The 14,848-nt window shown below is 34.8% G+C and overlaps 2 protein-coding genes across 4 annotated transcripts; both read right to left on the bottom strand.

Moving 5' to 3' along the window:
- Positions 1-5,085: 5,085 nt before the first annotated feature.
- Positions 5,086-6,996, bottom strand: LOC127138067 (uncharacterized). Its single transcript, XM_051064473.1, has one exon. The coding sequence runs from the start codon at positions 6,994-6,996 to the stop codon at positions 5,086-5,088; it is 1,911 nt and encodes a 636-aa protein (XP_050920430.1).
- A 1,345-nt stretch (positions 6,997-8,341) lies between these two features.
- On the bottom strand, positions 8,342-14,584 carry LOC127076326 (aminopeptidase M1). 3 transcript variants are annotated; one of them, XM_051017946.1, is made up of 19 exons: positions 14,271-14,581; positions 14,047-14,189; positions 13,799-13,901; positions 13,507-13,693; positions 13,195-13,288; positions 12,916-13,069; positions 12,721-12,825; positions 12,518-12,634; positions 12,093-12,206; positions 11,834-12,016; positions 11,407-11,728; positions 11,185-11,306; positions 10,996-11,093; positions 10,729-10,906; positions 10,528-10,642; positions 10,327-10,394; positions 10,158-10,235; positions 9,957-10,034; positions 8,342-9,855 (listed from the first exon to the last, which is right to left on the bottom strand). In XM_051017946.1, exons 1-19 carry the CDS (start codon positions 14,493-14,495, stop codon positions 9,673-9,675), a joined length of 2,667 nt encoding a protein of 888 aa, XP_050873903.1. In that variant the 5' UTR covers positions 14,496-14,581; the 3' UTR covers positions 8,342-9,672. The 3 variants fall into 3 exon arrangements, with proteins under 3 accessions (XP_050873903.1, XP_050873904.1, XP_050873905.1); XM_051017947.1 differs by lacking the exon at positions 8,342-9,855 and having other exon boundaries at positions 9,951-10,034; positions 10,158-10,228; positions 14,271-14,584; XM_051017948.1 differs by lacking the exons at positions 8,342-9,855; positions 9,957-10,034 and having other exon boundaries at positions 10,158-10,249; positions 14,271-14,584.
- Between the last annotated feature and the right edge of the window lie 264 nt (positions 14,585-14,848).

Here is a 14,848-nt window from a genome sequence, read left to right as displayed (position 1 = left end):
GATTGTTGTGTATGATGAATGATGTGGTGTATTGTGAGGTGTGTATGATGATCCTTTTGGTGAATCTTTTGGTGATAATGCATGTTGCAGAGAGTCATGCATCATGGTTAAGGGCTTCGATCCAATTTTGGTGTGTTTTGACCCTATGATGGGGATCAGGAGCGAGTAGCTGGTTCCAGGTGGGAGCTGGTGAAACGTTACATATGGTGATGATAACGATTTGGTGTGCTCTGATGCTATTATGGGAATCAGGAGTGAGTAGCCGATTCTAGGTAGGAGCTAGTGAAGCGTTACCTATGGTGTGCTCTGGTCCTATGGTGGGGATCAGGAGTGAGATAAACCTGGGTGTTCATGAATGGTACCGCATGCATAATGAGTTAGTTGTGGAATATATTTGCATACATAATTTCATATTTAGTTGATTGTTTCATGATGTTGATTGATTGGTGGAGAATATCTATATGTTGTTATGATTTGGGTGTGAGAATATGTTGTGGATGGTTATGTAATGAGCGTGTGCTTGTTGTGTATTCTATACCTTAGCATTCTTTACACTCTTTATATTGGTTCTTTGTTTCTCATCCCCATTGCTTTCATGTTGTTCACCATGAACATGTTGCAGATACTCAGGAGTAGAGTTTGTTGTAGTAAGTGAAAGTTAGCTCCTGGAGTTACTTCATTAGTTTCATCGTTGTTTTGAAGTTTAGCTCTGATCCTGTAACATCGGAGTTGATAATGTTTGTTTGCTTATTATGTTTTGTTGGTGCATAATTGCTTTATTCGATTCATGTTGAAGTATTTGAGAGTTGGTCATGATAACTCAGTAGTTTATAAAATTTTGAAGTTGAGACTAAATCTCTAAGTTATGTTATTTTGTATAATTGAAAAGAGATTGATACCATTGCAATGATACCCTAAGTGAAAGTGAGCGTGTGATGACATGTGTTATATGAGGTTGATATTTCCGCTGCGTGTTTTGTTAAATGTTTGATTTATTAGAGGATTTGTCGTTGGTGACACCTTAGATTTTCGTGTAAATCTTAATATATAAGTTTCGGGGTTTATGGTGTTACAATTTACACTAGGATGAGCTCGAGAACCATTATGGAGATTTTAATGGTTGATCTTCACGAACTAAAAGAGATCGTTTACTACATGCGAAACTCACGAAACATGGACAGTTCCTAAGATAATCCTCAAATTAAACAAGAGATTTTATTGGTTTAACTCGTAACCAAACAACTTCTTATAGAAGAATATTTTACTCAAGAGATAATACATTCTTGGTAATTTACAACCAAGACTTCACCAAGAACATTGATCTTCACTAACCACAAAAACACTCTCGAAGCAATAATGACAAAATATAAGTGAGTAAATGAGAGATTTGGATAAAACAAAGAGAGAATGAGAAAGTAAGATCAAATATCATTTTCTGAGTTGTTTGAAATGGTAGAGAAGCTCTCTATTTATAGTTCAAAATGTAGTTTAAATTTTGAAACGATTCATCGGCGAATTAACCGCCATAATCGGTTAGGCCAATAGACTATCACACATGAATAATCAATTGTTTAAGCCATAATAGAAAGTTTTGATATTTAGCTTTTATCAATCATTAAGATGTTATCCCAATTGATTGTAGATTATAAAAATTGAAAATAATAGATTGGAACATTAGGGCTAATCAACTATTTAGTTGTAAAATTATTCCCAATTGTTCAGACAATTACCTTATTGATTGACTAGGCTCTAAAAATATTTTCATGTGGTCTTTACAAATAAAAAGAGGTTTCACAATAGTTTTTAGTGTGTGTGATTTTGTCATAGTAATTTCAGAAGTACCATTGTGTCTTTCTACGTCACTGATCACTCAGATAAACATGACTAGACGAGCTTTCACGCTTCATATCTTTCACAACTCTGAAGTTTCAAGTCTTTGCATCATTATCTTTGACTTTAACATTGCACAAGAACATTACATCTTCTAGCTTGATAAGGCTTGACATATATTCAAGTTTATTACCATCATCATAGAGTTGAATGAGCAAACCACCAGAGAACCTTGAAACATAAGTCTTCACTTAAACATTGTTTGATATCAGGTGTTGATTTCAAAGAGATGACTTAATCTTCAAGAGCATCTTGAAATGGATAGCTTGATAAAACCATCTTGAGTATTTTTGACCGCTTGAGTTATCTTTAAGAGATAAGGACTTCATGAGATATCGTTGGATATCAGATGTTGTCATCATTAAAACCAAATAACCAATCAGTTGATTACAACTTTTCTATCAATAAATTTCACCACTTTGCTATCGATTACATTGATCGCTCCATCGATCTTCTTTCTCTTTTTCTAAGAAGTGATAGCGGCACTAGAGGATTTTTCATTATTGTCTCATATATACGATGTGCTCGGCGTAGGTCGACTGTAATTACGTCTGGCTTGCAGGATCCATTATGATACTTCACCTTCAAGTGTAGAGGTGTATCCAAACCGATCCAAATGAAAATCCGCAAACAGATCCAAAAAAATCAAAACCCACAGAAAATCAAATATTATTGGATGTGTTTGAATTTCATTTTGTAAAAACCACTCAGTTCAGATCGAATTTCGGATTGACTTCTCAAAACCGATCCAAACCGAATTGGTCCGCATGTATATATTTTTATTCTTATTTTTAAGATGATATGTTGTTATAATTTGTTATTTGATGATACTTATTCTTTTAATACTATTTATTATTTTAGTTTAATCTACTTATTTTTATTATTTCATTTGTTTCAATCATAATCTATCATTTTCATTTCGTAATATTAATTTTTAATATATTATATGTTATATATTATACCAAATCTATTATTTATTATCATTTTTAGAATCTTAAAAAAATATAATTTATATTTTGGATATTCAAAAACCAATCCAAATTAAATCACATGAAATTGGATCGGGTCAGATCAAATTTTTCTAATAAATTATCTAAAACAGAATCAAACCGCAAGTAAATTTATATTTAGATTGGATGAGTTTTTAACTCAAAACCGATCCAAACCAAACCGCGAACGCCCATATTCAAGTTTATGGGGAAGCCAATGCATCAAGTGTTGATAGGAATGACCTTCCAAGAGTGTTCTTGTTAGCGCTTTCACAAGGGACTACAAAGAATTAGACATCCATTATCCTCTTAATTTTCCCTACCCAAAGGAAGCCGCTAGATTTATGCTTCCACATGGACATGTAGAAGAATCATTAAACCTTATGAGACTATTGTCCTTGCAAAGCTTCAAATATAGCTCGCTTAAGCCAAATTTCATGAAAATTTTGAGGTACATCAAATCACATGAGCCCTATCGTCAACGAGGATTCTTGATACAACGTGATGTTCTATGATAGCAATTATGATTAGTGGAAGAGTAACGTTAGGAATTTCATCCACTTTCTCATGGTCTTGATACCCTAAGACCAGTTGGTCTTATCCTCGCCTCTCGAATTGTGTTATTTCGAGAGAATTTTGAGGTAGTTCTTCGTCGCTTGTATCTACGACGAGATCTAAGACGAATATGGATTGGATTATTCTAAGATGCTTTTGGAAACGAGATATGTAGTTACTTCATCCATCTTAACGTGATTGTTATAGATATCGAGACTTTGGATCAAAAAATATGTGATTGTGGAAATTCACATGAATTCAAATTCGAATTTTCCACAGATTGCGCCACTTTTCCATTCTAGAATTAGAATGGTTGATGAACCGTTGATTTTGACTCTCTACACGATGGAGCGGGTGTCTGATACAGCAACATGTAGGTAGACCTGTAAAATTAGTAATCTGATGATCAAGACAGTAATAAAATCAAAAAATAGTAGCGTGAATTATGGTGAAATCATACCTTCGGTTCCACGTGTGGTGATGTATATATATGATGGGTGGTTGGATGGTTCTAAAATGGCAATTGTGTCCTTCCTTTGTTGGGCCATGCGGACCGTCCTGAACAGATTTGATACCTAGTACAAGATAATTGTGAAAGAATCATGGCCAAATATGATATTGGACTCTTACATACCAACTTTATAAGCTCAATAGTTCCATTGGTAAGAAAATGTACAGAAAGCAGAGTTACCGGATACATTACTGAATTTCCAATTTGCTTCAATCTATTCACAACATGTATTAAATAAGTTGATCAGTCACAACAATTTTCAACTGTTATTCTGAGATTTTAGTCTACCTATAATTTTTTTTTATATATCTGCACTAATATCGTTTTAATTTTTTTTTAATGTAATTTACATGTGTCAGCATTGTCTCAGACACATACACATCCATATGTTTTCAAAATCTCATTCCTTGAATTCATTATGTGGCAGATAACAGCAATGAGGAATCAAATGACATAGAAGCATTTTTTTGCCAACCTTATGAACACTTCCATCACACTCTGAACTTGAACTTAAGCATTGAGAATATCCGTATCAAACAATTGAACAGTATCGAGTCAGAGGAAATGATAACTTTGATATCAATTTCCTATTCTGCTCTAGTAATGAAACATTGCCTTCAATCTTAAGTGTCCGTGCTGCATAACTTTGTACCATCCGCATTTGTATGAACTTATTGTTGTGTAATGCAAGTCTTTAGCAACAGATTCTTGGCTGTCTTTATAATGCAGCATTCTTTCTAGTTGCATGGCATGAAATTACGAATAGTATAGTGTGAGTAACAAAGAGAGGATGTCAAGTACCTTTGAATTTTAATTACTTAAACAATGTTTGAACCATAGCTAGGAAAAAAACACTGTCAACAACCTTACAGTCACCACACTCAAAACTGGTAACTTTATATACACAACCATACAAAGTAAAAACCACCTCACCCAAGAAAAGAAAAATAACACTATATTACTACAAGAACTGTATCTTATAATGCTCTTGTACAAAACCAATTCCTCCGTGTATGAACTTGAAATCTATATATAATATGTATCAACAAACCATATAGAAAAAAAACTGTTCTTAAAAACAATCAATCAAACAAATAAACTACAATAAAGCAAATATCAATTCTGCAACTTCAACTTGGTCTAGTTTTGTAAAGGACCAAGATTAGACCTTCCAATTCCCTGCTTCTCCTTCATGGAATTCATCTTAGCCATCCTCAACCCAGCTCTGAAATTCTGAATAAAGTTGTGTGCTTTCGTATCAACATCTGGGCTAGGACAAAACAATGAACCTTCACTTGCATTTCCAATTTCAGTGACATTCTTTTTACCATCTTGATCATTGGGACTATTACTACATTGGCTTGTTTCATCTCGACTAACTGGTGACTCGAGATTTTCATCTGAATCCGGTGAACCACTCCTTGAACTTCTAAGGCTATCAACCCTAACATAGTCACCCTGAACTCTAAACTTCCACGCCCGTAACTTAAACGGTGGAGGTGGTGGCGGTGGAGGGATTGGAATCAAGGGTGACTCATTACCAGTAACCACTACATTCTTCTCCAATCTATAATTAGAATGTTCTCTTTTATTTGGTAGCTGAAGTTTATGTGTTGCCACAGGAACAAGGTAGTGTTTTTTGTGTTTGCTTTTGTTGGAATAGAACATGTTGTGAAAAACTGACGGTGGAGGAGGTGGTGGTGGTGGTGCCGGTGGTAGTGAAACATGGGGAGAAGGTTGAGAATTTTGAATGCTATCAAAATTTTCAAGACTCTTTTGTCTTTGTTTCTTCTTCTTTCCTCTCAATGAGGTCAAAAACTCTTTAGTTGCATTCCCTCTTTTCTTCTTAACCGGAATACCAATCTTCCTCTCTTCCGTTAACGGGGCAGACACTGCCGGCGGCTGTTGAGAACTTTGTGCCACAAAATCAGTACGTTCAAATTTATCGATCATTTCCGATTGATATGATCGATTGACATTTCTTCGAACAGGTTTCGTTCTCGTCACCGGAGGCACCGGATGCGGATTTAGTTCCGGTTCCAACACCGGCGAGGAAAATTCCTCATACGTAACCGGTGCCGCGTTTTCTGTAGATGCACTTCTAGTTTGCTTCCTCCTCACCACCGGTAGCGGTTGCAGCGGCGGCGAGAAAAATTCCTCATAAGTGACCGTTGCTGCGTTTTCTGTAGACGCACTTCTAGTTTTCTTCTTCCTCGTAACCGGTAGTGGTTGCAGTGGCGGCGAGGACAATTCCTCATAAGAGACCGTTGCTGCTTTTTCGGTAGATGCACTTCTAGTTTTCTTCTTCCTCCTAACCGGTAGCGGTTGCAGCGGCGGCGGCAGTGAACTCTCAGTAACGGAATGATTGATTTCCGGTTTCTCAATCGTTTCCACCTCATATAAACGCTCAACGCTTCCTCGATCATCTTCAATTTCACAATCCAGCACTGGTTTCATCTCCGGTTGCCGCATCGGAGATAAACAAACTTCACCGGAAGTAACCGTTTCCCGATAAACTTCATCGTCAGCTTCAAGTCTCGAGTACCGATGACGAAACTGAAAATGAGTATCATCATAAAACCGGTACCGTTCTTCATTAGCAACCTCCAACGACGGTGGTTGCCGAAGATCCGGATAAGATCCAACGCTTCTCAGTCGGTTAAACGACCGATTAGAATTCTGATACCACGACGGCGGCGTATCAGGGTTCGAGAAGCTTCTTTCAAAACGCGGAGTATGCGTTTGCGTTTGCGTTTGAGTTTCGTTGGTGTCGTTTTTAGTAAGGAAGCCACAAACGACAGCGAAGAGAACGAGTATGAGGTTTAAATAATCCCAAGAGTGTTTAACCGCTTGGGGTTTGAAGATGTTAGAACTGAAAGAACGTAACGTGGGGACAACGACGAGTGCGAAAACAAGTGCTGTTATGAAGAGAAGTACGAGGAAGGATGTTGATGTTAGGAAGATGGAGTAAGATCGGCGGAGACGGCGGTGGTTGTTGGTTTTGGGAAGCCAGAATGGTGACATTGGTGATGTGTCTTGTTCTTGTTCCATCGGAATGGAATGTAATAATGTACTATGATGTTTTTGTGTCTGTTTTTGTTTGTGTTTTGGTTGGAGGAAAGTGAAAAATGCACTTTGTTTTTTTTTGCTTTGTGAGTATGGATTATGCTTTGTGATGATGATATGATAAAAAAATAAATATATATTAGTATATATATGATATGGTATGTAATGTATGATGATGAATATGATTTAGGAATGGTGTGCCAGTTGGGATGTGAAAAAGAAGGAAGGAAAGGGTGTTGGCAAAAGGTTGTGTGAAATGATGACAGCTAAGGTAAAGATGGAAAAAGGAAGAAGGTAAGGTAAAGCATGTGCATTTTGGCTTTGGGCTTGACTTGACTTTACCCTCGAGATGAACTACTAGTAACGTGACTTATCTAATCAATTTGAGGCATGAACATTCCTAATGTGATATTTAATTGATTGTGAGTTATCATATTTTATATTCGGTTTCTCTCGAAACATATTTAATTCTATGTTTCAAACTTTTGCTTCTATAATTGAATTTTACTATCTGATTTCTTATTAAATTCATTTTATGTTATTTTGCAATAAAACCTTAAATGAGTAACATTCCACTTATTTATGAATTTTTAATGACTCACACTTAAATTTAATATTTTTTTCATAAATGTCTCACCCCACATTCTATAATAGAATTCAATGTTGGATTCAACTCTCACTCTTCTATAAAACCTAACCACAACTTTGATATTATTTGCTACATTTCAACTCAAAATCTTAAACTATTAAATAAATGAATCTTCTCTTTTATAAATCTTACTCCGTTATAAATATTATGAAATTTTAATCACTAATAGTTGCCAAACACATTTAACATTTAAAGTAATTTTTGCAATCACATGAAAGTACATAGACTCTTCCTGGTCACTTTCTTTGTTCCTTCTTTCTTCTATTTTATAATAAATGGCAATCGGAGGCCACTAGGACAAATAAGCGTTAACTAAACTTGCAAGAATATACAATATAAACTTGGGAAAAAAGGCACATAGAAAGTGGATACTTTTTTTCTTTCAACAAATGCATGATAGTTATGAAAGTACAACGTAATAACTTCTTTTCATTAAGTCTCATTTGTATTTTTTTATTTTTTAAAATAAATATTTCTTAAAATATTAATAATATTTATTATTTTTCCTATTATTATATTTTTATTTATTAACTTTTATTTTTTTCCAACTATTCCACTAATTAATAAATTAGAATATTTTAGTAAATAATATTAACTTTATCATTAAAATCAACACACACAATTATTTCCTTAAGAACCGCGCAGAACTCAAATAAAACACTTATTATAAGATAAAGAAAGTATTAGAAGTTGTGATTCATTGTTGTGAAGAATAACCGGTATTTAACATATTTGTGATTGTCCTAGTCGAAACAGTGAATTGGGTAGGAATAGGGTATAAAAACAAAGAATGGGCTCACTCTAGGACAACACCTTAATGGCCCATTAAGAAAAACGATTCCGAACATCAACTTGAAATCCCAAATTTATCTTGACTTAACAAAATCTATTTGAATCCAAAATCACCTTAAATTTCCAAATTTGACTTGAATTAACAAAATTAACTTGAGTTCAAAATCATCTTGAATTTCCAAATTTGACTTGAATTAACAAGATTAACCTGAATCCAAAATCATCTTGAATCTCCAACTTTGACTTTAATTAACAAAATTAACTTGAATTCAAAATCATCTGGGATCCATGATTAAATGATTATGGACACTTATACTGAATGCAATGATCAGATACAGTTTCACATGGAAATTTAAACGACATTAAATCCAAATTTGAACACATATCCTGAACCACATATCCTGCAGTGGGTGACACAATGATGACTTTAAGGACGATGTGCAGTGACCCAATGGATCCAAAAGATCACGAGACTTTGAATTGAGTTGAGCCCTGATCAAAGGAAATGGATGGAAGTACGAAGGTACTAATGAATCAATGCAACAAGACATATGGAGTAAAGGATCAAGCGGGTGATTCGAATGATTAACACTATGAATCCATAATCCTCTGGTGAACTTAATGAATGACATGATGCATATCACACTGACCAAGTAATGAGGCTCACAACCCTTATGAACCAACAAGCTAGGGTTCTAGGTGGACTGAACTCCAACATCCCAACTCCAAGGACTCGAGTGCCTATCAACTAGGACTTTGATTAATCACCAATCCAAGCGTCTACTAAGCAAGGTATTTGAACAACAATTATCCCTGATTAGGGTTTTAAACCAAACACAAAGCTCCACCAACAATTTCTCTGATGGACCCACAACTAGGGTTTAGAAGTTCAGTTCATGCACGGAGGCCAAGCAGCAAGGTCCCTCAAGATCAAGAATTAGGGTTGCAACCCACATGATGAGCAATACCAGAATCTTCAATCCAAACCTGCTTTGTTAACCAAGAACCTAGAATCTATGATGTTTGTTAGTCAATGTTAACCATGAATAAATGATGAACATGAACGAGACATGAATGAGGTTAGATGGGTCTCAGGTTACAGGTTAGATGAAAAAGCAAAAAAGAGAGGACAAATTTTAGGGTGAAACAAATTTTAGAGCTATTTTAGGCTCTAGGAGTTTTTATTACTAGAACAGAATAGGAAATTAATATCAAAGATATCATTTCCTCAGACTCAGTTGTTTGATTAAGTCTGGCAGAGAGTGGTCTTGCTTTACACTCTCAATCCACCTTGCTTTGATACGGATCTTCTCGATGCTTAAGTTCAAGTTCAGACTGATGGAAGGGTTCATACGGCTGCCAAAAAATGCTTCTATCTCATCTGCTTCCTCATTGCTGTTAACCTGCCACATCATGAAATCAAGGAATGAGATGTTCCAGTTTTGACGCAAATCGGAAATTCAGTAATGTGTTCACTAACTCAGCTTTCTCTGCATTTTCTTACCAATGGAACTATTTGGCTTATAAAGTTGGTGAGTAAGAGTCCAGCACCATATTTGACCAAGATTCTTTCCCAATTATCCTGCATTAGGTATCAAACCAAAAATAACTCTATAAGATCAAAATAGATATCCACTTAATTCAGATGAATCTCAGAACATCTTCGTAAATATTTGAAGTTGTTAACATGGAAGCACATACATACCTTCAACCATCTTACTGCAATTCCACTGCCTTCTAAGCTTATTCCTCCTAGTACATAAATGATATCTTGATCTGGAATCTAAAAAATCATTTCTATTAAAGAAGGCCAAATAAGAAGGAATTTCATTTCGTCTACTTATAACCTGAGAGCGCATAAAAATCTATAATACCTCATCAGACAACAAAAGATTCAGAGCCTCTAGAACAACATTTGGGTCTGTACTTGATGCAATACAACCTGCAGGAGTTCATAAATCAACATGTTTAATCAAGTAACTTAGTACTACATAGATAAGATTGATAAGTCTTTATTGCTATTAGTGCGTGATAAAGTTGTTTATGTAAGAAAGACTTAAATGCATGTGTCGTACGCAATATATCGTCCCTTTCTTGCAAAACATCATTGCTCTTATAGAAACTCCATAGGGACTTAAATGCTGTCCTACTTTCACCAGCAGTACTTCTCATCACAGCTACATAAGCAGCCTGAAAAATATTTTGCAAATTTACATGTCAAAAGTAAATTGAAACATCGCAATGATGAAAAGTAATCTTGAGGGAAAGAATGTTACCTTTCTGGTGTTGGCCGAAAGCAGAGAAGTGTTTCTGTCGTTCAACAAAATCTGAAAACGGCGTAGTGCTTCTTGTTGAGTTTTATCGTGATCAAAGGTAGCCAAGGCCTTAATAACTTCTCCCCTCAAAAGTGAATTAGAATGGTCTTCTCCAGATATCGAATCCCAACCTAACCGTCTGCACGGACAGTAACTATGTCATTTTCTTGCAAGAGAAGCAACCGACTTTATGGTGAATTATTTGAGTGAAGAATGCAAAAGCCTTACTCTGCAGAATACATGAGAAGGTTGATAAAATATTGCTTCAATTCATTCACCGAACCTGGAATGGCATCAATGGCGATATTCAGAACATCATAACAAACCTGTCATAAAAAAGAATTACGATATTGTGTCAATATAGATAGATGTTAGTGTTATTAGAAAAAGTATAATAGAGAAGATGTATATACTTACTTCAATCAGTCTCGATACAATAACATAATCTAACTCTTTTCGATAAGCATCCACTAACATAAGCAAAGATGACAGTGACTGTTCGCAAGCCTGACATAGAGCGTTTCCATCGTCCAAAATGCCTGTAAAATTAAAAATCACCTCTCTTAAATAAAACCGCCTAGAAAAAAATTGTATCGTAGATTTATAGATTCTATTTATATATCATGACTTTGCACACACCGAATTTATCAGTAGGAAGCAAGTAGTTGTTTTGTAAAGCTTTCCTCAATCGAATTGCGAGCTTGTCTTCATAATTCACCCTATAAAAACCACTTTGATCAACATTGACTTTGATCCATAGATTTTCTTTACTATCCTCTTCATGCTTCTTTTCATTTGAATTTACATCATCACCAATATAATGAACCAGTTCGGATATATCCACCCTTCCATCGCGACTCTCCAAAAGAAATTTTTTCTGTCTTTCATATGAACCAACACACAAGGTAATCGGAACAATCCACTGTCCATCGACTTGAACACCGGATAAAAGGAATCGCGACTGCAAATTTAAATGCCAATGACAGTTACATTCAAAGGTGAAAGTTGAAAAAGCCCCGCCCCGTCTATGATGCATGTTAGTTTTGATTGCAACTACATAATATACCTGTTTGAATTCCAAAATGTTATCTGTTAATTGAACATGAATGACTGGATATCCGGTGCTCTTTGTCCAAGCGTTCATCATTAAGTTCACCGGTTCACCGGATACTTCTGAAAGAACATTCCATAGATCTTCCGTTCTTGCATTTTTGGCTTGATATCTTGTTATATATGTGCTTAATGATTTCTTATTTGAAAATAAAGTAATGCAGTCAGAAAGGAAGAAAATATAATTAGCGCCACTTCGATAATTTAGTTGTTACCTGAAATGTAACTTCTCCAAGGTAACCTTGCAACATTCTAATTACAGCAGATCCTTTCTCATAGCTGATAGCATCAAAAATTTCAATAACGGAGCGTGCATGATGTATTTCTACCTGAAAATATGTCAAATACGAGAGTAGTTGTTTAATTTGTTAAATGATAAAAAAGCAACGTCGCTATGAATGTTTGGAGGCTACATGCCAGATATCCCCGTGGTAACTTTTCTTACATTAAGAATCCGTAGACTAAAGAATTCATTGACCATGTTTTCATACTTCGTATTAGTACTGGAAATCAGTATCAACAGAACTTTTATCCTTTTGTCCCACACGACATTTCTATGCTCGTTGAACTCATAATTAGGACTAATAATGACTACATCAAATAAAAAATAAAAAAATAAAATCATTTGTAAAGTTCTTGCCTCAATTGGATGTGATTTTTCCAGTGCATCCATTTGTAAACCATTAGAAGTTTCTAGAAGAAACTGACTCCAAATATTCCATTCTGGATATAAGATGTTGGTGACCATAAAACTTATCTGAAAATATGTTATCAAGTATGAAGATTATTTATAAATCAATGGTCATAACTCAAATCCACAAGATTACGAGAGTCGATTATTACCCACGTCGCAAAACCTTCATTTAGCCATAAATGAGTCCACCATTCCATAGTTACCAAATTTCCAAACCATTGGTGAGCTACTTCATGTGCTGCCACAATTGTTATCTAAGGGAAACAAATGAACCAAACTACATAATCCTTTTGTTCCCAAAAACACAAAAAAAATTCAAAAATAAGATCAACTACGAAACCTACTCTTTGCTTCTTAGACGGCGGAGAGTGCAAGTCATGGTAAAGTAGATCACTTTCTCTATATACGATTAAACCGTAATTTTCCATGGCTCCTGCAGAAAACTCAGGAACTGCAACTAGATCCAGCTTGGGAAGTGGATAAGGCACTGAGAAGTACCTATATGATGTCAAAAGAAAAAATAAGCTAACCACAACGGAAGAATATTTATGAAGCATCGACACCAGACATGGACACTGGACATGATACCGATGTCTTCTCAAATTTGAAAGGAAGGGATTTACTTGGTATATATTTCTAGTGACTTCACCGCTATATCCAATGCAAGCTTCCCCTGATCGCTCTTTCCAACAGGACAATATACACCAACCACGACCCCTTCAAGAAAAAAAAAGTATTCAGATCCGCTTTTGATAAACAACTTAATTAAGCGCTTATAACATACACATAAATCATGTTAGTGTTTATGTATAAACTTTCACGATAACAAAAGATAAAAACAAAGTCAAATTGTTCATTAATAAGTTATAAGTTATTTTCACAAGTTATTTATGAGAATTTATAAAAATAAGCTGAAAAGAGACTGATACATGTACCTGTAGTAGTTGTATCCTCAATATGATCAAATAAGCCGACGACAACAGCCACCAAATAAGTTGACATGAGAGGAGACTCCTCAAAATAAACAGTCTTTAATTCACCATCTAGCTTTTCATTTTCAACTCGCATATTAGATAATGCTGTTAACTCCAATGGCACAGAAAGTGTTACCTTGAAAGTTGCCTGTGGTTCACAATAATCAAATTCTTGTCAAAGCTATTATTAATCTGGTAAGTTAATGATTATAGATTAATGAAAACCAATAATAGAATTCTACATGCATAATACCTTTAAAGCAGGTTCGTCATAGCATGGAAAACACCTTCTTGCATCTACTGCCTCAAACTGTGTTGCTGCCATATTTTTCTTCACTTCTCCATCCACATAAGTACTGTTGAAATAATCATAAAGTAATTGAGGCCGCAATATAAGGATTTAGGGTTTAGGGTTTACAGCGTAATCATAATCGTAATTTAGAATCATGTTAAAAAGTATAAATATAACAGAAAAAAAGGAAAAGGGAAAAAAGTATGCACCATCTATAGAATCCTCTAAGATGTTCATTGAGGACACCAGAAAACTCAATCACCAAGAAACCTTCTCCAACACAAAGTGATTCATCAAACACAAGTACAAGTATATCATCCTCATCATCTTGAACAACATCACATGGAGTATACTGTTAAACCAATCAATTAAATCCCTGAAAGAACTTAACCAAAATAATCAAAATTCAAAAAGTGCTTAAGAAAAAAGTCACCTTGCCATAAGAGTTGGTGAAGCTAGTAGTTTGAATAGCAAGTTCCAAGGAGTTTAAGACAAGAAACTTGGTTTTTTCATTGATGGAGAGGTTGATTTTCACTGTGCCTGAAAATTTGCATGATGAAAAATTAGGTGTTAAGTGAAGTTCATATTTTTTTGGAATTGCAAAATTGGGTAATCTTGTTTGGCCTTTGAATTCATCTATGTTATGTTTCTTTTCCATTTTATTTTCAGAGTTCACTCTCAATTTCTTGTATTTGGAAGTGAAAGATTACTGATAACAATTTACTTTTTGCAAAGTTGAAGTATTATTTATAATATAGAAAGTTAGTTAGTTATATTATTACAAAGAAGTGAAAATGACATAGATACTTTCTAAGGATTGAGGAAAATTTTCCAAAACGTGTTTTCATTGATTGAAACATTGAAATCACAAAGCTTATCTTTAGAAAAATTTGTATTAAGTAGACCAACTCCTAGATTTTTGGATGTTATTCTATTTATCAAGCCAAAGTGCCTTATGTTCAATTAAGCAACTCAAAGCATAAAAAACAATTGAATATCCCTATTGTCCCA

The sequence above is a fragment of the Lathyrus oleraceus genome, chromosome 4, assembly GCF_024323335.1.
Source record: "Lathyrus oleraceus cultivar Zhongwan6 chromosome 4, CAAS_Psat_ZW6_1.0, whole genome shotgun sequence".
In the NCBI taxonomy this organism is placed as follows: Eukaryota; Viridiplantae; Streptophyta; class Magnoliopsida; order Fabales; family Fabaceae; genus Lathyrus; species Lathyrus oleraceus.
This window is presented reverse-complemented; position numbering and strand designations above follow the sequence as displayed.